The sequence below is a fragment of the Aythya ferina genome, assembly GCF_964211825.1.
Source record: "Aythya ferina genome assembly, chromosome: 13".
In the NCBI taxonomy this organism is placed as follows: Eukaryota; Metazoa; Chordata; class Aves; order Anseriformes; family Anatidae; genus Aythya; species Aythya ferina.
This window is the reverse complement of record NC_140311.1, coordinates 20,261,500-20,285,898: the sequence shown is the minus strand read 5'-3', so window position 1 is coordinate 20,285,898 and position 24,399 is coordinate 20,261,500. Positions and strand designations below refer to the sequence as shown.

Sequence of the window (24,399 nt, the reverse complement as noted above, 5' to 3'; positions counted from 1 at the left end):
TTTTTAAGAAATTCAGACCACTACTCATGCCGACCTGCCCTACAGGACAGAACTAACTGCCTCAGAATTTAAGAAGTCTTATCCACAAAGAGAGTGGCTGAGTACATACATAGGTAGAAGAGCAGGCACACCAGTACACACAGATAACTCTTCCACTCATCTTTTATTTCCCCTCTTCATTCTCATAGAAAGATGTGGAAGAAATAGGAAAAAAAAAAAAAAAAGAAAGAAAAAAAATAAGCACCCCTATGATATTTTGTAGGTGCTATTAAATTTATAGCATTGGGAGATGTCACCAGATACATATGTCAAGCAATGAATGAAGTTGACAGCAGCATAAACAGGTTGTAAAGGAGTCTTGGGGTTTTGTTGAAGACTTGTTGCTACACAAAGCTTGTGACCTTCCTCAGATTTACTGTGTGAGAGAAGTCAGATGGGCAATGTCAGATGGGCCAAAGAAATGTAATGCCTAACATGTTTTTTGTGATTACTTGCTTGTATATCCGTCTACTAAAAAAAGTTATTTGATCTATTTCCAGCCACAGATGCTACCTAATCAGGATTGTGGTCCAAACAGAAATGATTTATGTTACCTTCGATTCAAAACTGTCTTGGCAATCTTGTTAAAAAAAAAAAAAAAGTTTTCCAAGCAAATAATATGAGCTCTCCTTTGCTATTAGTAGCAGCAGGGGCCAGCACGGAATTGCAGATTTTTGTAGTGACCTCATTTAGATGAGCAAGCTTCCACTTAAACTTCATGCAGCTGCAAACTAGTTTTGTTATTTTGCTGTTCTGTACTATGCAAAATGAAAATATTTTTTATTTGTTATTTGAGATAAGTGGAATGGTTTAACAATGTAAAGCATCTGAGGCCAGAGTGCAAGCAAAAGGGCTTGTATGCACAGTTCTTCTAAGAGCATTTTAACTAGAGAAGGACTAGACCTGATAAATCTAGGATGATTCTAAGATTGCAGTTTGTCACCATGTTTTATTTGGATCAATTTTAGTATACATCTGCGTTGACCCACGATGCAGTCCTAGTCATAGCAGAGGCTTTCCGTTACCTGCGAAGGCAGCGTGTTGATGTCTCCAGGAGAGGTAGTGCCGGAGACTGCCTGGCTAACCCTGCAGTACCGTGGAGCCAAGGAATTGATATAGAAAGAGCACTGAAAATGGTAAGGGCAAACATATTCTGGCTATGGGATATATTCACTAATGTAGCATTGCCCACACATGTAGAGATGTTTATTAAGTTCAACATTCACATTAGTTAAAGAATTTGTACCATCTGTTTGAACTTTATGGCAAGTGAGACATTGAAAAGCGTCTTGAAAAGAGCTGCATTTTCCCACCAAAGAGAGAAATAAATTAAGTATGAAGTCAAAAGGTGTCAAATGCACAGTGCTCATGTCTCAATACACACCAGGATGAACCTGACCTAACAAGCTCTGCTGAGACATATAGTCATTGTTGTATTAAGGTAGCAAGACAGCTTCCAGCAAATGCCAAAAGCAGGCACAGCAACTCCAATCTGGCCGCAAATTATATGTCAGCAACCCTGCAAATGCATTTACTCAGTCCACAGTTGATAAAACCTTTTTAGGGACAGATTTGGCTTTCAAAGTCCCTTGCACATCTTTAGGTTTTTGGAGATGGGAATAACTTACATATTCTTCCAGACTCTTGAAATCATAAACTGTTTTACAAAGGGTTCAGATCCACTTACTACTAATAATTTTAAAAAAATACACTACTACACTACTTAAATGTCATTCTTAATTTGTCTCACTGGATAATTTGGGGTCCAAGGAATTTTGACTGTTTTAGGGAGTCCATCCCTATCCATCATTACAAATTTGATTGCACCATCTCTTAACCATAATTAGCAGATCAGTAACCAGCCCTGAACATCTCCAGGGACCATGATTTCAGAGTTTCCCTTTGACCAATTTTCCATTAGTCATTCTGTAGCTTCTACAGCATTTTGCTGAATATTAAAGATAATTTACCCCTACTGCAGTTTCAGACTGTTACCCCTTTGCCTAAGATGACAGCTTGTCAGTGTTGATAAGGGATAAATATAAATATCTTACCCTTTCATACTGGGAAATAAGAAAGATTATTTTCTTTGAAACAAAGTATTTCATACTTCCCCTTAAAATGATTCATGTGACTAGGTAATGATAATGACTTACCATCTATATACCCATCCATCCAGATTGAGACCAAAGCTCCATAAGCAGTAGAGACAATTGTCTGTGTTCATTCAGAGAAGACATTCATTCCTTTCTCCTGCACTGGGACTGATCTTAAAATAAAGCACTTCCCAGAATGAGCAACGATACGAGAGTCTGGCCCATATCACAAATCACTCTATGCCATACTGTGAGGGGTTTAATGGCATTGAGTTGTTTCAGGTGCATCACTGCTACTCCATTCTATATCAGCAAACCCAGTGGGACTAAGCATGGCAGAACCAGTCTTTCTTACATTTAACATACATGCAGGGATAATTTCACTTACACTTCAGTGCAGCTCACTCTGCAGTAGTGAGTCACCAACTGAGTACTAACTAACAAAGAATATGTACAGCTGAAACTGAGAGAATTGGGGCTTTTTTATTACAAAGAATACCACTGGCTGTGTCAGAACTGCTACACGTCTCTCATATAGATAAAAATTGTGCTAGAGCTAGTGAGTTCCTGTAAAATGTAACAGAGGAAAAAAAAATAGTGATTCTGTTATTAAAGTGTTTTGCTGGTTGATTTTTTCTGTTTATTGCCTTAAGGTGCAGGTTCAAGGAATGACAGGGAACATCCAGTTCGACACCTATGGGCGGAGAACAAATTACACAATTGATGTGTATGAAATGAAGGCTGCTGGATCAAGGAAGGTGAGTTTCATGATAGGCATTTAAATTCCATACCTTCAGAAATATTTATTCCAACAAACTAATGGAACTCAAAAATACTATGCAGCCTCTGTAAAAAAAAGGACCCAGAGGAATCCCTACCTTCTTGCTGTCCTCCAGGAACCTTGTTCTATTTTGTTCCTGAACCAAATCACTCATCCTGCTTAATATCTTCATAGGTTTCCATTTCAACTTCCAGCCCCACTTCTTCCATTAGAAGCCACGTGGAGCTTTTCCACTGCTGAGCATGCTACGTGTTGTCATGTCCCTGTGCTCAGCCCAATCTCGTAAACTCCTCTCCATCTTCCCCTTCCTCTCCATAAGAGGCATCAGAGCAATAGGGAAGACAGAGTAAGTGTATTTTAGAAACCTTCTGAAATTAATAGAAAATAATTTGAGTTTTAATTAGGATTGTCACTACTTGTTCTTGTCTCCTAAATAAAGTATAGATCCTAAGTGGTGTGATTGGCTAGGTCCCTGTTATAAAAGCAATTTAGGGCAAGTTTTCAAAAATAATTAGATAGGCAAGCTCTCAGGAGTATCAAGAGATGAGTCTGAGTGTATGAGACAGAAAAGTCCTGATGATAGACACCTGATGATAGGTACCTAACCTGTTTAGTCACCAGTGTGACTCCTTAATCAATTCTGCACATACTTGATAACAAAATACCTCTGGACATGGCCCAGCCATTCAGCAAGGTTTACAGCGCAGACATAAGTGTTACTGCTATATTGTGCAGAAATATAAAAAATGGTGTAATAGCATAGCAACGTAGCCACAGCACTATGAAGGTCAGCACAAGTCAGATGACAAATAGTCACCTCACACTCACCAAGGGTTTTGTAACCCACCTCGAAGATTAAGCTACTGTGCCTGCATTGCTAACAGTGGCTGTGCATCTACTCGAAAGTTAGTTCAGACGCATCTACAGGTACTGTATGCACTGTCTGAACTGCAGCAGAATATGGATAAATGTTTCGAAATCAAATAATTTTACTCAAAGTGCTATGGAGTTTATTTTCCCATTTATAGTTAATCCTTATGCTGTGGATAGAGAGGAACTTATTTTACAGGCACCATAACAATGTGAACATAGATAGTGAGAATTTAATATGTATTTTCACTTAGATTCAGCTTGTATTTATTAAAGCTCATGTAGCCCTGCATAAATTTTACAAAATCATATATTTTGACAGTTCTTGTTATAAATTAATGCACCAGAGTCCTTGTAAAAATATGTAATGAGATTAACAATCTCCCTTTTTATAGGCTGGTTATTGGAATGAATATGAAAGATTTGTGCCAGCATTAGATCAGCTGCCCTCTAATGACACTTCATCCGTGGAGAACAGAACTATAGTAGTCACTACCATCTTGGTAAGTTTCATGTTCTTAGTGTGTTTGTGTTTAGGAAATAAGATGCATGGCTCCTGAGATGTGTTAGACACCTCATCAAGAGGCAAATGTTGAGTGCTAAATGACTTCAAGTGACTGAAAAGTTTGGTATCTTCGAGATACGTGCTGAGGGCTTGACAGTGTAAGCTTCTATGCGTATCAGTAACTTTACTTAGAGGAGTCCCACTGAGCTCAGCAGTGTGCTTCTCTGCTTCTCAGACACTTGAACTCAGTCAAACGCCTCACATAAGTGAAGTTATGCCTGTATGTAAATGATTATTGCAGGGTCTTGCCTCCCTGCTCTAAGGTCACATCTTGTACACCTCACTCAGGTACTGCTTTTGTAAACTCAACCCCTGTGGGCTGAGGAAGGGTGGCACAAGGAAGCCTGTAGAAAACAGGAAATGCTCTAGCACTGGGAGTAAAGCTATCTATACCCATGCACTTCCAAAGGAGTAATGCTCTTCCTGTGTCTCATAAACAGCAGCACCTGTGTCAGACCCAGTGCCTCTACCAAATGTGCTCTGTGCAGCATTATTTGTGACTTTTATGCCTGTTACAATTCTATTAAGCATGAGCTGATTTTTGCTATTTCCTGAAGCACTGTATTTTATGCTCCTATGAATTTAGTGAGATATAATCAGCATTTCAGCCAGAATTTTCTAAGAAGGCTAAGGGAATTTAGTGACAAAAATCACTGCCAAGGATTTTAGCCTAGCTTATCTTAGGCTGCTTTGAAAATATCCCCATCAGTGCCCCTTTCTACGCCATGGGGGCCTTAGAAAATTATTTTGATGCTGCAGGTGTTGGGTATGTCAGTTCTTTAAACACTAAAAACAGAATTATTACTGCAGTGATGCCAGTCGACTGTCTAATAACGTAAAAATTAGGCCTAATCTTACAAACAATAATGTAACTGTTAAAGTTGAATAGTCCTGTTGTCTTCAATGGGTCCATAGTAGGAATAAAACCTGTAGTATGTGTGACTGTAGGACCATGCCAAAGATTTTCAGCCTACAAAAGTCTGTCTTCCTGATCTCTGTACCAAAGTAAAGAAATACTGTAAATGCTTACCAGTAGTATAAAGTAAGGATAATAACAGCTCTCGTTTTATGTGTTTTAAAGTTGCATTTTAATTCATAGACTTTTGATCTTTTGTTTCAAAGGAATCACCATATGTAATGTATAAGAAAAACCATGAACAACTAGAAGGGAATGAAAGATATGAAGGATATTGTGTAGACTTAGCTTCTGAAATAGCAAAACATGTTGGAATAAAATACAAACTGTCAATTGTTGGAGATGGGAAATATGGAGCTAGGGACCCTGAGACTAAGATATGGAATGGCATGGTGGGTGAACTGGTCTATGGGGTAAGTTTCTCTTAACCTTCATTTTCATGTTCTCTATTATAAAATGTTATGCTCAAAGTTAATAAACTGCAAAATAAAGATCGTCTGTTTGAATACCACATTTAAAATTATAGGTATTTCTTTGTAATACTGTTTTTATAGCACAGTTTTTCTAACCATTTCTTTGTAGGAAAGTGTCACATTTTGTCACTGTTCTCCAAACCAGAATCCACAAAATGTTGAGAAGTAGCACTGGGAAAAATTCAAATTCCTTATGTACATCAGATTTTCCAGTTTTCCCTTCATGTGCTGCTTTTTTAGTTGCAATGCCTCCTTTTTCTCTCTCAGTCCTGTAAGTGTTGAGGGTTGCCCCTGCTATTAAAGGTCTGATCCTATGATGTTGAGCCTCCCCGGATCACTGATGTCAGATTGTGCTTGACTAAAGGCTCAGTTAGCCCCATGCATGCTTTTCAGGATAGGAAGCAATGCAGGGCTGAAATCACCCACAACTTTTTCTCTTTAAACCCTGGATTTGTCTTTTAAAATGAACTGTCAGACAAAAAAAAAAAAAAAAAAAAGTCTAAATCATTACATTCCTCTTTATATTTCTATATCAGGTGTACATTGCTTTCTTTAGTAAGAACAAAAACAGCAAAAACAGTCCAGAATTGCCATTTTAGAAACTTCTTTGGAAATGTGAATTTTGGACTGCTGATACAATAAACCAGATGGAAGGGGGAGAAAGCTGGCTTTGCAGAAAAGACTTTACAAGCTGATATGTCATCTTTGCTTTTTTTTTTTTCCCCACAAATGCTACTGAGGTGATTTGTGATTCCGCCCAAACTTTACAGTTTATTTTTAACAAGCTTTCCTTTATTAAGAATATCTGAGCAGAAGTGATGTTTCCATTGCCTCCTTTTGTTCCCTTGCTGAGTGTAGTTTCTAAAAGTCACCTCAAAATTCCTCTGTGATAACATCTTATCATCATCTCTTGCAAAATGTGTGGTGGGATAACTCTTTTCAAATCAGTCTTTTTTAAAAGTAGTTGCTGGATTTCCAAACAGTTTTTTTTTTCTCCTCTGGAACAGTCAGTCCTAATCCCTTATTATATACTCTGTAGCCTATTCAATTTCAAAAGATTTTATACAAGCAACAATGGTTTTGTGGTGTTGTGCTAAGGGTAGGGAGGGAAATCTCCTGATGAAATTAAACAGGGGTCTGGAACCCTGGTTTGTATCTTCACTTTCCTGTTGCATTGAGGTTTGACATTATGAAAGTTTTTTGAACATCCAGTGCCTCAGTTCTGTGATTTGGGAAAAGTGTTACCTCTCTTAGAGAACACAAGTCTGTTGAGAACTTCTGAAGGGAATGTTTAGTTTAGTTTCGAGCATGATTGCATTGCAATGAAAACATAAATCCTCAGTTTTCCAGTGTGTAGTTCAAGCAATATCAAGGGTATTAGCTGTAATTGGGTCCTTTTGATATATTTGCAAGTGACAAGCAAGGAAACAGTTTATTCACTTAAAAGAAAAGTCATATCATATGCCAAAAAATAAATTAAATAGAAATTAACAAAGGGAATATGAAATTACTACTAACAGCCAGGGCACAGGGACCATCTATGCCAGAGGAGGAAAGGTGTGATACAGGCCACTGCCTCCATGACGTGAGCCAAGTAAGACTAGGCTGTGCAGCTGCTGAATGATGCAGGATCCATCTGTATTAAGGGCTCGCAGACCTGAGCCATATTCCTATTTCAGCCCAGTCTTTGCTTGGATAAGCAGGTTGGTAGCAGCTGCCTTTTCTACAGCCACTTGGGATGAGCCTCACTCAGGAATCTCTGCCTCCATAGCATCAGATTGAGCCCGAGCCACTTCTCAACCCAGCCACAATTGTAACCTTTCCACACCAGCAAAGTACCGCCTCAGGGCACCATCCGCCATACCTTGAAACACCCCTGCCGTTGTCATTTTTCCCCACAAAAAAAAGGTCTGTTCTTTTGTATCCTGTCCCAGAGTTTTCATCTGTGTTTTCTCATTAATGAAAAATTGAGGAACGTTTCCCTCCCTGGCCTCCAACAGCTCCTCTCTGCACACTGTGAGCTTGTTTACCCTGCCTCTTAACTGCAGGCTCAATTATTCAAAGGTCAGATGCATCCCTCAAGGTTTGAGTGGAAGCCCAGGTTAATGCTTGCAGCTTGGCACTGCTGAGCTAGCTCCCCATCCTGCTGAGCTGTGCAGAGATCCACCCGGCTTTCTGTAAGCAGGGGAACAGCCCCTGAACTCAGCACAGAACTCCCCAGCCCTGTTTGCCAACACCATTGCCTCTTTCTCCAGCTGTTGAGAGGGGGCTATGTACACAACTCACAAGGATGTGCACAAAGCCCTTTGAAGATGAAAAATGCTCTAGAAGTGGTAATTATTTGGAACCAGTGCTTCATTCATGTTCTGACTTTACTTTATCTCTCAGGGGCTCAAAACTCTATTAGGAAATGAAAACTGTACATTTCCCCTAATGCCCCTGTGAGCCTTGTCTGCAAAATGACTGTCATATTTGGCTCCTTCGGATTCCATTTTGGGAAGACAAGAGGGAGATTAAATGCCTTTATTAGCATGTGTGGAAGACAGACGTGGGGGAATAAAAGGGGCCTGATTGGTTTTGGTACCAGTTATCCAGCAGCTGAACCGAGCTGTGGCAGCAAACACAATCTTCTAGATTGCATTTGTCTCAAGTGTTTCCTATGTTAAATGCAGCATATTCCTGGCCCAACAAGCTTGTAACCACCACCTGGTGCTGCTGGGAAGTCTTACCAATTTCTTTTTAATGCTGTGCCCTTTTTTGCATAGCCCCATGCACACAACACTTATCTAAAACTACTCTTAGCACAGTCACAGGATGTGAATGGCGTGACATTTCAGTGCCAAAACCCTCATTAACTGTAATTAACATTTAGTGTGTGCCAGTTCTTTGCTACTATCACTCTTGCTTCCTGTAGGATGCAGTGCAGCCAGGTCCTCACAGCCTCTGGACACTGCAAAAACTAAGAGAGATTTCAAACTCAGAGAAATTTCTAAAACACAGTGGAAACTTTTAACAGTAACAAAGCAAGTAGTTAGAGCTTTTTCCTGCACATTTCTATTTAGAAGAGTATTTTTCATTCTTAACTGAGACTTAGAAATATCAGAATAAGTTTATCAAATACTTCTGTTTCCAGATCAGTAATATCTTTTGTTTTAGACTTTCCTGGTGAAAAGTGGTTCCTTGTTGCTGTCATCACCAAGCTCACACTTCTGCATAACCAGGGTGCCACTTTTTCTCACTGCTTGCAAGCCTTACACGAGCCATATTCCCCATTAAGATTTAAGGTGCACACATGTTGAGGAAGCTAAATAGCCATGTTATTAATACATAAATTGATTTATGCTCCTTCTAATATCCTGAGATGAAATAGGGAAGCCAGCCCATACTGATGCAACACATCAACAACACAACAACAGCACAACAACACATCAACAACACAACAACAGTGCAGCTCACCCAAGGACTGGGGACTGATCAGACAGAGACTTGCGTTCTGTGTAGTTAAAGCAGTTAAACTCTCCTCAGTTTGCACGAGTGAATTGCTATTTAAACCTCAGCAGCATGGCAAGCACTCCCCTTCCGTGATCCACCCGCTAACGACCTGCGTGCCTCCAGCACTGAGGAGCAGGCAGAGGCATGCATGGAACTTTGTGCCTGCCGCTGCTGTGCTCCAGACAATGGGCTGCTCTCCTGTGCAGACTTTTATTGCTTCTTCCCCTCTCAAACTATGCTGTTGCTCTTCCTTCAGTGTGCAGCCAGGGAAAGGCTTCCCTCCCCGGGCCTGATGCTTTTCACATTGCTGAGGCTAATTGGCAGTAGGTTTAACACGTATCTTAATTGTAACTACAAGTGCTTTGGGAGTGGGAAGAGCAGACGGACCTTACAGCCTTTAAAACTCTCCTCAGGTACAAAAAAGCCTTTATAAAAACCTCAGAATTTGTAAAACACTGTGAAGGAACAAAGCAGGGGTGTAAAGGGAAGGCAGTCCCCCAGCTGTGCGCAGCCTCCACAGTCAGTCCGAGTGAGACCACGTACACATATCCCTGCCCTGAACGGGCTGACCAGCCGCCACAGCCCTCAAAGCAGAAGCAAAAAGACCACGTGGACAGCTTTTGAGTAGCAGCTGAGAGGAAGACTAATTCAAAAACATTCCCTCATGCTCTCAGTCAATGGCAGCATTCCCTGCACAGCAGGCAGGAGAAGCCCTCCACTCACCCCTTGCCGCTGGTTCAGGCTGTGAGAAACACTCCGTAGCCAATAACTTAGGCTCAGGCGAGGATCTCAGTGAAGTAGTAATTTATTCACGATTGCAATGGCGGGCGCCCCACAAGCAGGAGAGAGCGCATCTACTAGTTCCAAAACACAGTTTATATACCTTTTGATGGCAGGACCCTCCCCTGTTTCCCCACTGAGTGGGTAATCCAGGTTCACAATCTATCTGATGCTTCACAAACAATGCATGGCCTTCAGTCGCCAGCCTGTTAAATTTCAAATTTCTTTTGACATTTTTACTGCTTGAAGTGGTAATGTTTCTTCACTTATCTGACTTGACTTGACACCATGATTTTCACCTAATTGTCCTAAGGAGTCTGATTGTCTGCATTTTACAAGGTCGCCTGCTAAACTTTCTTATCACTGTAAGCATATCTCAGTACCACATTCCCTCCTTCTAAACAATGTAACTCTGCAAAAAAAAACATTTCTATTCCTATTCCTATTTCTATTTCTATTTCTATTTCTATTTCTATTTCTATTTCTATTTCTATTTCTATTTCTATTTCTATTTCTATTTCTATTTCTATTTCTATTCATATTCTATAGGCAGTAGCAAAGGCCAGGTACAAACACTGAAAGGCACTAGGAGGTGTCACACCAGTGGCGCTACCAGGGTTCAGCCACCGTGCACCCCGAGAGGGAGGCGTGAGATGAAAAAGCAGATGTGTGCTGCTTTTTTCCATTTGCCAAAAACAACAGTAGTATCTTGGGAGGAACTGTGGGCATCCTTTGGACATGGAAAGTACTTAACAGCAGATGAGGCCAACTGCAGTTTTAATACCATAATCATTTTTTATGTTACCCAGCTAATACACAGTAATACTTCAATGTGGCTTGTTGCTGCTCCAATTTCACCTGTTGTTTGTAAATAAGTGTTAAAAGCACAGGATCCTCATGACCTGGTCCCTCAACACACCCTGATATCCCTGGGTATAGTGGACTACATTCTCAAGGTAGCTTTTACCGGCAGGCACTGCAGGTGATGTGTTGCTCTGTCTGACACCCTGTCCTGGCACCTGAAGACCTTAGTGCCCAAATGAGTCATACACTGCTCAGAGTCAGTTGTCACCCCAACATGGTCTCTTTGATGCCACTGTGTGCCTGCATTCACTTTTGGGGTGCCTGATGGAAATCGGGCAGTCAGCACCTGGCATGGTGTCCCTCTGCTTCAGTCTGAACATAGGTGCATGCTGGGGGGCACCCTGTAGCACAAACCTCTTGCAGAATGACCATAGCCCAGACCCACTTCTTGAAAAGTGATGCACTAGCAAAGAAATTCTTCAGCCCTGCAGACATGAGCAACCAGAAAACACGTACTGGCAGGAGCCTAGCTGGTATCTCTTGCTACCTCTAGTGCATGTCTTTAAAGATAGTAAGGCTCATCTTTAGGTCTGTAAGCAGAAGAATTCCATCCCTCCTTTTGGATTACAGAGGTGGAACGTCTTATCATTTTTCTTTCTCCACGCAGAGGGATATTTCCATTTACTTTTTTTTTTTCTTTTTCCCTCCTCTTAAGAGTCTTGAGATTTGCAGCCCCCTGGGGTCAGCTTTGAACAGAGTGGGCAGTGCCTCTGTGCTGCATGTCCTCCCTAAATCCGTCTTCCTACACTGGTAGGCAGAGAGAGAACGAGCCTCAGAGGAATCCATGGCATTTCTCTCCCGGCTTAAATGTAGTGAATATGATGTTTGAAACACCATTAGTCATGAGTGATTAGTAAAGCTTAGTTGTTGAGGTTCTTAACTGCCCCCCCCTCCACCTCTGCACAGGGAAGGGCATGTTTGTGGTTGTGTTGTGCAATTATTTTTTTTTTAATCTAGTTCAATTTTTACGGGTTCAGCTTATCTGCAGCCATAACAAGGAAAGAGATTCACAACCATGCTGCAATTATTAATGATCTGTTAGGGTGCTTAGAGCTCTTCATAAGCTCTCTCCATTTCAAATATTATATATCTAAATAAATAAGCAAAGAGTGGTCTGATTTTAACCTCTCCAGTGTAACTAACACTCAAGGAGGTGGTGGGGAATGGGGCTCAAGTACTGGATTTTTGCTGGGCCACTTTCAGAGCCCATGTTGTTGATGGTTTCCTGAGACCCTATGTCTGAATTAATTTCATTTTCATCTTGTTCCCTTTGCTGAAACAATTGCCAGCATATTCATTTAAGACATGAGGATGTTTCTTGGTGTTCCCAATATGTAGAAGTCCCATCAAATATGGTAGGAAAGCAGGAAGACTGAAGTGTTTCAGAAAAATAAATGTTTCTATCCCTAGTAATATTAAAACACAAAATCATTTACAATGCATGCATGATACAAATGAGAACATGGTAACAATTGGGCATTTAAAAACTAATTTGTCAGTGCTAAACAGAGCATCAGCTTCATCCTCTGAAAGACCCCACAGAAACATCCCACATGAGCTCAGCTGCTCATGAAGGAGATACAGGCTTTATTGCATGCTGCATCAGCACTTAGGAAGAGCTCCACTTTGGCAATTAAAATATTACTTTGGGAGAATTAAATTTCTCCAAGTCCAGGAAAATGCTACAAAAAATAAACATGCTTATAGCTGATCCAGCCTCTTCCTGCCTCGACAACCTGGCTGTCCATGTGCACAAGGACAGGTGGTGAGGCTCCCACCTCCCACCTCAGCTCCACTTCTTGTGGAGTCATTGCCAAGTCTCTGCAGGTGTCCTGATTCATTCAGCTTGCTCTAATAGGGATTAATTTATAAGTACCTCATTAGTTCAACATGAAACACAGTAGCCATGGTCAAAGTGCTTAGTCTTCCAGCCAGCAGTGGACTCTACATTTAGAACTGATGTTCTGTGTGCATCTCATACCTATGACTGCATGCGTTTAACATTTAATAGTAGTTCAATAAGCAGTGCCTAAAAGACAAATACACATTTGGGAGGAATTCATCAGTGAGCAACTTCCAGAACCATCCAGTCCCTTTACCACACTCTACCCATGTGCCCCCAAGTCTCCCTAATACTTGGACAATTAACATGTTCATCTGCAAAGCCAGTAAACACCCAGCCATTCAACAGCAACCAGTACTTTCAGTCTCTAGATGCATTCTGTGTTAAACTAGATTTTTGCAGCATGATCATTTGGAGGGTTTTCTCTTCGAGGAAAACATTCACTCAAGGGGAAAGGCAGTGTCCCAGCATGCATGAATGTCTAAAGGTGCTGAGGGGGGCTGTAGTGATGTACACCATGGGCTGTGTTTTCCAAATGGAAAACAGTACACAGACATGATTCATTTGATTATTCCAAGCAGTGAAATTATTCCAAACCTCTTGGTTGTACACACAAGTGCAAACTGTTAGGAGACATTCCTGAGAGGCTGAAGCAAGTCTGGAGGTTGTGTGCAGATGGAGAAGGCAGGCAGGGCTGCTGTCAGCCCCAGCCTTACGGCATTGAGAAGGTGCCTTGGGCATGACTGCCCAGGGACTCTGTGACACCATCTGGTACAGGGTGGTGAGGCTGAGGTTAACTTTCCAAGAAGCCCTTGCCATTGCTGCTTACACAACTTACACAAACAAATAAATAAATAAGCAAACAAACAAAAAAAGTAGGAAGATCAGAAAATCAGTTATTATTGAAAGTCACAAACATCACCATCAGATTTACATAAAGGCATATTCAATTATTTTATGGCAAAGATTTTCATCACTTCTTGACATTTCCTTAATGTTTCACTTTTATTCAAACTTCTACTTCTATTTTTCTGTCAGATACATACTTACTAGTTAGATATAGAACACTGATTTGAAAGGTGCACAATGGCTTGGTTACTGCTAAGTTAAACTTTCCCTAAGAATCACTTTTTCTTTATGAAATTCTTAATTATGAATGAAAGGCCATCTTGAAAAGGACAAATATCACAAATAATTATAGGCTGCTTAAAAGAGGCAGAAAATTACAAAAAAAAAAAAAAAAGTACATAGGTATGTAGAGTCAGAATAATTAAACCATTTTCTTAATGTGCAAAAAGACTTTTTTTAATTTAAAAAAAAAAAAAAAACAACAACTAGTCCCCTCTAATTGCTGACATCAGCTTGAGTACTTTGCTGAATCAAGGTTAGGTTATCAGGTTATGACTTGACTCCTTCTGGTACCAAAATACAATTAAAATTAAATATGTTGAAAATCTATTCTGGAATGCTATTTCTAATCAAGTAACTAAGCATTTTTTTTTATTTTTTTGTTTACTTCTCATTCTTACCCTCCCTCGGAATCCAGCAGAGATGTAAGGATTGAAAGGAAGGGGTTCCAGGTATTGCCTCATTGCAAATACTGACACACTGGTGAATGGTAGATGCAATGAGATGAGATTGTGCTTCCATATGACCCATCCTCAGAGAATGGTCTATGTTACAGATCTATAGAGTTGAGGTTTTGTATAATAAAATGGCATAGATTATACTCAAAACTACTATTTCGCATTTTGCTCAGATAATCCAGGCTATTTACTTCTCATGGACTCACAGATCTGTATTACTGCTCTTCAGTGACCTCAGAAAGGATGAACTGCCTGGTCCTATCAGCCCACTATTCTTCCATCATCTATCCCTTATTGCAGTGGAGTTCCAGAGTAATATATAAGGGGTAGTGCCCAAATCCAGCTGAAATTCAATGACTAATCACTTCTCTCAGGTTCCTTTTAAGGACCCTGGACTAATCAGTAAGGGAGTAAGAACTTGCTTTAAGAATGAAAAAGAGAACATCCAGATATAACAAACCCATAATTTGCCCCATGTCCTCAAGACAGATGGATGGATACAGGGTATTACTACAAAATGATGCAGGAGTCAAGAAGCAAGCACATGCCATCACACTGTGTCTATCAGGCATACAAGGATAAACCCATGTAAAAGGGAAAAGGGCATGCTCACAAACTAGGCCTAGAATTATTCCCCTTCTCCCCTAATGACTCCCCTTCCTGGAATTAAAAATTGACAATGTCAAACAACTTTTTAATGACTAAAAAGGAGATTTAAAAGCCATCAGTAATCCACCTGAACTTGAAACACCAAACACAATCATTTGTTGTTTCATTGTGTTTTGTTTGTGTTTTTTTGTTTTTGTTTGTTTGTTTGTTTGTTTTTTCCTACTATTTAAGTACATTTGTATGTTAAATACAGTTCATTACTGATCTGGACTTGAAATGACATTCTATATGCAAGTTATATTGACTTTATATGTTATCCCGGAAAATATAGCTTTAGTTGTAGTTTAATGGTCCAATGAAAGTAACATTTATTTATCCATTGACTTAACAGAAACATAAATACATGTTGGTATATATCTCCCTCTGTCTTGAAGGCCTTGCACAGACATTTTTTCTTGTTAAAAATTTTCTGTCCATGTAGTCCTAAAACAACTTCAATGACTGCAAAATGGGCTGCAAATAATGTTTCCTACTCATTCTTGTAATTCATCATCTGATTCATTAACCTCAGACTCTAGATTGTGGTCATGTTGCAACTGTTCAGTAACTAATTTGGCTTTGTTTTCCCCTTTCAGAGAGCAGATATAGCTGTTGCCCCCCTCACTATAACATTGGTGCGAGAAGAAGTCATAGACTTTTCCAAGCCCTTTATGAGCCTGGGAATCTCCATCATGATCAAGAAGCCTCAGAAATCTAAACCGGGTGTATTCTCTTTCCTGGATCCTTTGGCTTACGAAATTTGGATGTGTATAGTCTTTGCTTACATTGGCGTCAGCGTAGTTCTTTTCCTAGTCAGCAGATTCAGCCCTTATGAATGGCACTTGGAAGACAGCACTGAAGAGCCACGTGACCCTCAGAATCCTCCTGACCCTCCAAATGAGTTTGGAATATTTAATAGCCTTTGGTTTTCCCTGGGTGCCTTTATGCAGCAAGGATGCGATATTTCTCCAAGGTTTGTTCCATACCATTCCATTACCTTTTTGCATTTTATGGTCATTTTTGATGCCATGGTGCATATATGTTATGTTTTCAATTTTCTTTTCAATTGCAAATTTTTGTTTTGACATCCCATTCAATGCTAAGCTTCATCATCAATCCAGTGTTTGCTAACATTCACCTCAAAAGTGAGTGTCATTGCCTTATAATGCCACTTATGCATTTCTGCCAAACTTATATACACCATGTTGAGGCTGTAAAATGCATGGGGTTTTCTGTTTTCAGCAATGCTTGGAGGGCTACCGTGTTTTTGCTGCATATCTCATTTTACGGTCATCTCCTTGGTGCATATAACATATTATGCTTTGCAAAATCTGAATTATTTATTTTTTAAAAGCCACATGCAACAGCACTTTAAAACACCTTCACTCCTGCCATGGCTTCTGCTATTTTTGCCTGCTTTTTTTGTCCTTCATTTCTCTAATTTTGTTCTTGAACTATCTTTTCATCTATTAGTAATTTGCTTACTACCATGTTTTATATGTTTAAGTCTCCATGTGTGCTCCTCTAGTAGTTATGGTGTGTATCCTGTGTGTGTATTGTTATTTATATCTGGCCTAATGCATTTTCCCTGTGTTCATAGTCAATATGGTCTAATAAGCATTGCTGGTTTCCATAAAGATTTTTTTTTCATTCAAGAAGGCAGTCTTTCTGAATAAGGCTTTAGTAAAATGTGCTTGGTATTAGTTCTGTTTTAACAGCGAGCACTGCTATTAACCATTGTAGAATTGCATTTCTTTTTCAAAGAAGCATTTTGAAAACCACCAGAGAATAGTGAAGTTCTCTCTATTTGAACAATGCATACCTCAAATATTTTTTAGTAATACATATATTACGTTCCCACCTATACACTGTTAAAATACTTCAGTGATGTGCCTGTGGTAAGCGGTAAAATTATCTAGTTTCTTAGTGATAGAACAGTAATTATATTTTGTATGAAAATATTTTAAAATCCAGTTTACAGCTATTTTAATTATTAAAATGCCTGTTTAGTACAAACAGGATGCAGTTTTTCCCTTTAACAAGGTTGCTAATTAAGTCAAGAGAGACAGATATTTTCTGACTAAGCACTTATATTCAAAATACACCTTAGTAATTTCCATATTTGTGTGCCTTTTGCAAGACTTATATTATTCAAAAGTTAACGGGTTTTCCTGGTCTAAGAGTGAAAAAAGTGACAAAACCTTATGGAAGGAAGTTTCATGGAAAGGATCATGATCTTGCCTGTCGTAATCTAATAACGATCCTTTAAGCTCACAGTCATTGCACATTCAAATCTGCTAATGACTGCAGTGAGGTCCAGGATTTTCAGAGATGCTGGCAGATAGATGCCTGTCATTATTTGATGCACATAATTCATATGTTTTAGAAGTCTTGATAGCAGCAGGTAGATACCATATGTAGCTGACAGCTGCATATACCTCCCATATAAAACATACATGTGATATTTTTGCCTGGTTATGACCCCACATCACAGTTCTCAGTGTTTCAGTGTGCTGTCTCACTGTCCTGCTACAGCTGCCAGCCTCCTTCTCCTGTTTATATGCTCAATCTCTGCTTTATTCCCAAATTCTGTAATGAAACTTTGCTTGCTGTTAAAAGTAATGGGTAGTTATAACATTTAAATTGCTGTTGACCATGTGTGTGCCTAATATAAAGGACCGGGAAATAAGCACTGGGACATCACATGGAAAGCTGTAGGCATTATACAGTTTCTGCTAGGTCTGTTTATTGACAGCAAATAGCAGTGCATAGGATTTTTGTTAATCTCTCGTGTGACTCTGACATGCTCAGCCATATATAACATTATATAACGAGTGGAACATACTCTATTTTTTTTCAATATTACTATGATAAGTGCCTTGGAAATACCTACAAAAAACAGAGAGAGCAGTAAACCTATTTATTTTATCTGTCCATCAGAAGCTGTTAGGTCAATATTAATTCATGGCCCTCATTAGAAGATACTATCTGGCTGTTTTGTTATCTTTCATGATAACAGATTCCAGGCAGTTATGTGCATTGCTACAGGAAAGACACAGAGAGAGAGAGAGAGAGAGAGAGAGAGGGAAAGAGAGAGAGATTTAATACGTTGGTTTAAATTCCAGAAACACCATTCCTTTGAATGATGTGTTGGTTTAAGTTGATTTAATGCCAAATTTCTTTTCCATAGAAGGGACTATTCCCAAGTATTCCATCCTGAATCCGTATCTTTGTATGGTTATGCTATTCATAATACATCGACTATATGAATGTTTCATACTATTCTATTGCCATTAAAAGGGGCTTCATTCTTCCATTGTGAGTTTTGTCTGAATAAATGTCTTATATGAGAGCACGCAGCACTTGTAGAGAGATGCCAACAAGCAGTCTGGAGAGATCACTTTTGTACTTGCTGATAAAGGCTCTTTCAGCTGCCTTTGTGTGGAACAGCTGTGACATCTAATGACTAGTTAGATCTATCCTTGGTGAGTATGCTGTGTGGATATTCCAGAGGATATATCCCTATACTCTCCAATCTGTATTTAATAGGAGTCATCTCAGCTGAATCAGAAAGCAGCCAGAGGACGGTGGTTAGTTCATCCTGTGATGGAACCGACACTTGTTCCAGTAGTTTTGTTCTGCTATCAAAGGCTGCTGTATTTTTCTGCATAGTGAGCTAAAGTATTGAAAATTCACTTTTGATGGATCAAAAGTGGATTATTAAATTTGATTAATTAAAGATGTGTATGGCTAATGGAATCAGGAGGAAACAGTCACATTTGTAACACCATTCCGAGCAAAAGTATCTTTGAAATCTGTATGAGACCGCATGTTTTAATTTTGCTCTTTATTCATGTGGAACAAAGAGGCTAGATTAATTAATAGCTGGTGGAAAAAGACAGGGGGGTCATTAAAAGTTATCACAAGATCTTGGTCATTTAAGAGACTATATTTCTAGACCCATATTTTTGCAGCAGGCCTCAAGAGACTCCTATTAAAGGCCACAGGAATGACTTAGTGGGAGTTTCAAAACAGCAGTGAGAGCTGGGTAACTTGATGTTCCTGAAACTCCCACTGCTGGTTCCTATGATGAGAGAATGGAGCATCTGAAGGCAGAGCTTTAGATGCTTTTATTTATTGTGTTCTGTCTCAACAGCCGAGGTGAGTGTCTCCTGGCCAAATGAGGCCAGCAGGAAAGGCAGAGGTTTTGCTGGGCTTGTGAGCAAAGGACTGAGCTCCTTGCTTGGCGGGTACCCTATAGCATGAGCTCAGAGTGGAAAGGGGGGGTCTAGGCAAGCAGATTTTGCACTAGGTTGTTCAGGGCTTTTCATCAATATACCAGCTATCTTGTATCGATCATAAGAGCCCTATTAAAAATTAAGTAGTGTGAAAAGTGTATTATTTCTGTTTGTTATAGAAAACCAAATATGTTTTATGGCCATGAGTAGAAACTTTAAGCTATTTTGTTAAAAAATGGGATTTTGTTTGAATGTAGCAACTGAATGTGAAATTGAGTATTTATTTTCTTTTTCTCTTGTTCCTAATTTGCTCTCATTTGACTCCATGCTTCCTTTTAAATTTCCTCTCAAGGTATGCACTCTTCCTGTTTACTTCCTTTTGAAAACACCATCTGACCTTGTTTTGATAATTGTGTAATAATTCTGCTATACCAAGGCTTCGTTACTCTCTTGTTTGTTAACACTCTAATTCACTTTAAAATGATGTCGTGCAATGTATCGATTTATTGAAACAGTTTGGAAAACAACACATTAGGATAAAGCATTAGTTGTTTGTTTTCAAATTACAACACTGCACACTTGGACAGGTACATCTTCATCAGAAAAAGTGGTATTGGTATTAAAAGCTGTGATTGATTTTTCTGTAATTGTTATCTGAGTAATGGAGAAACATTTCTGTGGTTCGCAGTACAAAACAAACAAATATTCTCTTATTACCAGCCTGGTGTTTATATACTAACCCTTTTTCTCCCTCATCCCTCTACACCAGCCCCTGCAGTGGGTATAAGGAGTCTTCGCATCAGCAGATGGACTGGGAGGATCTGGGGTGCTTTTGGAAAAGGAGGCTGCCAGGCCATGCTCAACTGTGTTCTTGTTCTTTGATTTTGTCTGTCTCTCTGTCCTTTGTCATCAGCTTTGTGGTTTGTTTTGTTTTTCTTTTGCTCCATCCTGTGCTTGACATCAATTACAGCTATGTTAGCCCAGAGCACTTCATGGTAGCAGCTGTTTAATCTTCCTTTTCATGCTCATTGGAAGGCTCTGGGAAAAACAACTCAGTAGTGACATCCATTTCTCTTTCAAGTGACCTCAACTCTTCTGATAACTGCTCTGGTCCTCCTCTAGCAAGACCCCTCTCTTGCACGTAGGACCTTTGCCTGGGGAAGTGCATTCCTCTTCAACGAATCCAATCGTGCCCACCTCCCCCTGCTCTCAGCTGTTCTCCATTTTTTGTCCTGTATCTGTCTGCTTGGGTTATGCAGGTTGCAAGATCTCAGGAGCAAGGTATTTTTACTGTTCTCTGTGCATAATACACTGTATGAACAGGCAGCTCAACACAGACGTTTTGTTATTGCAGCAATGTGGGACTGAGGTTTCACTGGTTTGGAAAATGCTTCTCCTCCTGCACATCTTCACCTCAGCAATGCATCTGTCCTGCAAGCAGAAGGGGCAGCTTCTGATGCAAGTAAGACATTTCCTAAGGAAAACTGTAGGGAGAATGAGCACACACCATTTTGTTTCCGATAGTTCCATGAAATTTGTCCAAAGACCCTGTCAAGTCTTTTCTTCATCTTCCTATTTCAAGAGGTGCTGTAAAGCAAGAGGGCCATGGGACCCTAGAGCAGCAAGATAAAGCTAGTTGTAGTGTGTGCAAGTGAATGTTTAATCTCCTTAGTCTGGCTCTGAAGCTGTCAACCTCACTGCAGGGAGGTGGAATTCAAATCCAGGCCTATCTTCATCTCAAAGATGGAAAGTATGTATTGAAAGAATGAATGAAAGAGGAATGAATTTCACCTGACATAGCCATGTAAAAGCAGTACAGTGTGCTCCAGTCAGGCATCTCACTTCTCTCCATACTTGTTGGAGACAGATGGGCACCTTCAGATCTATCCCACACTATAGCAAGTGAGGTAAATCTTGTTCGAGGGTGTCTGTCTCCTTTCTGTCTCTGCGATGGCTCCAAAGGGAGCCTTATTCAATGAGTTCAGTTGGCACTGCTTTGTAGATGGCTAAAATTAAGTTTTAGCTGATGTGAGAGTTTGATTTGGTGTGTAGGTTATCAAGTTTCACAAAGCAGCTAAAGCAAGACCCTAACTAGTAAGGGAGTTGGCCAACAAGGGCCTTAACCATCAGGCCCAGTCAGCATGGGTTTATGAAAGGCAGGTCCTGCCTGACGAACCTGATCTCCTTCTATGACAAAGTGACACGATTGGTGGATGAGGGAAAGGCTGTGGATGTGGTCTACCTTGACTTCAGCAAGGCTTTTGACACTGTTTCCCACAGCATTCTCCTCAAGAAACTGGTTGCTCATGGCTTGGACTGGTGTATGCTTTGTTGGGTTAGAAACTGGCTGGTCCCAAAGAGTTGTGGTGAATGGAGTCAAATCCAGTTGGAGGCCAGTCACTAGTGGCATCCCCAGGGCTCAGTACTGGGGCCAGTCCTCTTTAATATCTTTATCGATGATCTGGATGAGGGGATTGAGTGCACCCTCAGTAAGTTTGCAGATGACACCAAGTTAGGTGCGTGTGTAAATCTGCTCGAGGGAAGGCTCTGCAGGAGGATCTGGATAGGCTGGACCGATGGGCTGAGGTCAACTGCATGAAGTTCAACAAGGCCAAGTGCTGGGTCCTGCACCTGGGGCGCAACAACCCCAAGCAGAGCTACAGGCTGGGAGATGAGTGGTTGGAAATCTGCCTGGCAGAGAAGGACCTGGGAGTGATGGTTGATAGTTGGCCGAATATGAGCCAGCAGTGTGCTCAGGTGGCCAAGAAGGCCAACGGCATCCTGGCTTGTATCAGAAGCAGTGTGGCCAGCAGGTCTAGGGAAGTGATCGTCCCCCTGTACTCGGCTCTGGTGAGGCCGCACCTCGAGTACTGTGTTCCGTTTTGGGCCCCTCGCTACAAGAAGGACATGGAAGTGCTTGAGCGAGTCCAGAGAAGGGCAACCAAGCTGGTGAGGGGTCTGGAGAACAAATCTTATGAGGAGCGGCTGAGGGAGCTGGGTTTGTTCAGCCTGGGGAAGAGGAGGCTCAGGGGCGACCGTATTACTCTCTACAGGCAGCGAGTGGGGGTTGGTCTGTTCTCCCATGTGCCTGGTGACAGGACGAGGGGGAATGGGCTAAAGTTGCGCCAGGGGAGTTTTAGGTTGGATGTTAGGAAGAACTTCTTTACCGAAAGGGTTGTTAGGCATTGGAACAGGCTGCCCAGGAAGTGGTTGAGTCACAATCCCTGGAGGTCTTTAAAAGACGTTTAGATGTAGAGCTTAGTGATATGGTTTAGTGGAGGACTTGTTAGTGTTACGTCAGAGGTTGGACTCAAAGATCTTAAGGTCTCTTCCAACCTAGAAATTCTGTGATTCTGTGATTCTGTAAAATCCCAGAAGATGCTCACTTGACACCTACAAAGAATGTAGGGCGAGGTAGATTTCTTGACTTGTTCCATTATTCTGGTGTTATATTTCTGGAATTTACTTTTGCAACCATTCGGTAGCCCTCTGTTGAACACTGCTGCAGCACAGCCCCAGCTCAAAACTTGGAAGCCTTTTAACCTCTTGGGAGGCCCTTGGGAAGGGCAGAAATGCTTCCTCTGCATGTTGGTGATCCATCAGACATGTGCCTGAGGAAGCACACACAGGCCAGAGCGATGGCGAGTTCTCTAAGAGTTCATACCTTGGAAGTCATTGCTTCCTGATGGACAGAGGTGATGCTTTGCTCCTTAAGCTTCCTTAAGCCATGTAAACATCTGAACGACCTGGCCTATCGGTACGGAGCTAGTGCAGCAGTCCCTGGGGCTGGTAACCCATAGGAGCCAGCCAGAGCCTGCCCCTCCAGTGGGAGCAGAGGTTCTGTGTCCTGGGGAGAGGAGAGCGGAGAGCAGTTGTGTTTCACCGCTTAGCTTGTTTATCCACATTCCTCTGGCCTATTCCGGACTGCGCTCTGTTTTGGTGGTGTTGGCAATAATTTTCTTTGGTGTGCTCTTTAATGTTGGATGGATTTTTCTTTCTTTCTTTCTTTCTTTCTTTCTTTCTTTCTTTCTTTCTTTCTTTCTTTCTTTCTTTCTTTCTTTCTTTTTCTTTCTTTCTTTCTTTCTTTCTTTCTTTCTTTCTTTCTTTCTTTCTTTCTTTCTTTCTTTCTTTCTTTCTTTCTTTTTATTTCTTTCCTTCTTTCTTTCTTTTCATATTAATTTAATGAGATCTTTTCATGGCCCAGGCGATCTCAGGCTCTGGCCAAGTCTAGGCAGATTACTGGCCAACCCCCCTTGTGTGGGCAGGGTGGGGACCCAGCACCAGACTTTTGCTTTTTTCCCATCTCCATCTGTTGGTAGGATAACTTGTACCCACTGTCTGGGGATGGCACTGAGGGGCTTGAAGGAAACAAACAAACAGGTAAGAGTTTTCTTGTTTTCTATTTCTTCCCTTCACACAAATTGAGGAGTGCAACACCCAGGTTCCGTGGATTTCATACATTTGGAATTGAATCTTCCTCCATTTATATGTGTAAAGAAATAAGGGAAAACATAAGAAATAGTTCTGTCTCAGCTCCTGAAATGATTCCTGATCAACACGCTGTGTTTGAAGAATGTGCACTGTGCATGGCAAGCAAATTCCCCACCCAGCTGAGCAGAGTGGTGCTGGTGTCCTTCAGCCCCCAAAAAACATTTTGAGCCTGATGTTCAATTGCTTTAAAGCAGCAAAGAGCTTTTATAGACACACAGTCTAGATCTCCTAACCCATAGGTGTTTTGTAATTGTGCATTAATACGTAGGAGGGTTTTAGTCCTTACGGTTTTCTTCTTTGAAAAAACACATATATATATTATTTTTACTACTTACTACGACATTGTTCTGGTGGTTAAAAATCTGGAATATGCTTGATCTGGAACAGTGGGCTTTAGGCATGCAAATTTCAATTAATATAAAGCAAATCAGTTTCTTTCCCCACTTCAATATGCAGATTCAGTGTGTAATCCCTGCTAGGCCATGATGCTGGATCATACTGGATCATTTTTATTATATTAAATTGGATGTTTGCTCATGCCTTTTTGCTGTTCACCACATCTTACATTTTAAAAGGTATTTTTTTCCTTATGGCTGGTCAGACCCCAAAGAGCCAGTGATGCTGATATGCCACAGCAGGCAAATCAGTCAAGGGGGAAGGCTGGCCAAACAGAGAAAACAGAAGTCTTCTGGCAAAAGACACCCCCAGCAAAGAGTC

The 24,399-nt window shown here is 40.7% G+C and overlaps 1 protein-coding gene across 4 annotated transcripts in view; it reads left to right on the top strand.

Moving 5' to 3' along the window:
- Positions 1-24,399, top strand: part of GRIA3 (glutamate ionotropic receptor AMPA type subunit 3) — a 151,922-nt gene that overhangs the window by 93,265 nt on the left and 34,258 nt on the right. For all 4 annotated transcript variants that reach the window (XR_014697425.1, XR_014697426.1, XM_084534019.1 and 1 more), the window contains exons 7-11: positions 1,008-1,175; positions 2,789-2,893; positions 4,182-4,289; positions 5,474-5,680; positions 15,550-15,926. Coding sequence is in view for 2 of the 4 variants with exons in the window: in XM_084534019.1 (XP_084390145.1) it covers positions 1,008-1,175; positions 2,789-2,893; positions 4,182-4,289; positions 5,474-5,680; positions 15,550-15,926 (965 nt within the window). In the remaining 2 variants the exon portion in view is untranslated. The remainder of the gene's footprint in view (positions 1-1,007; positions 1,176-2,788; positions 2,894-4,181; positions 4,290-5,473; positions 5,681-15,549; positions 15,927-24,399) is intronic.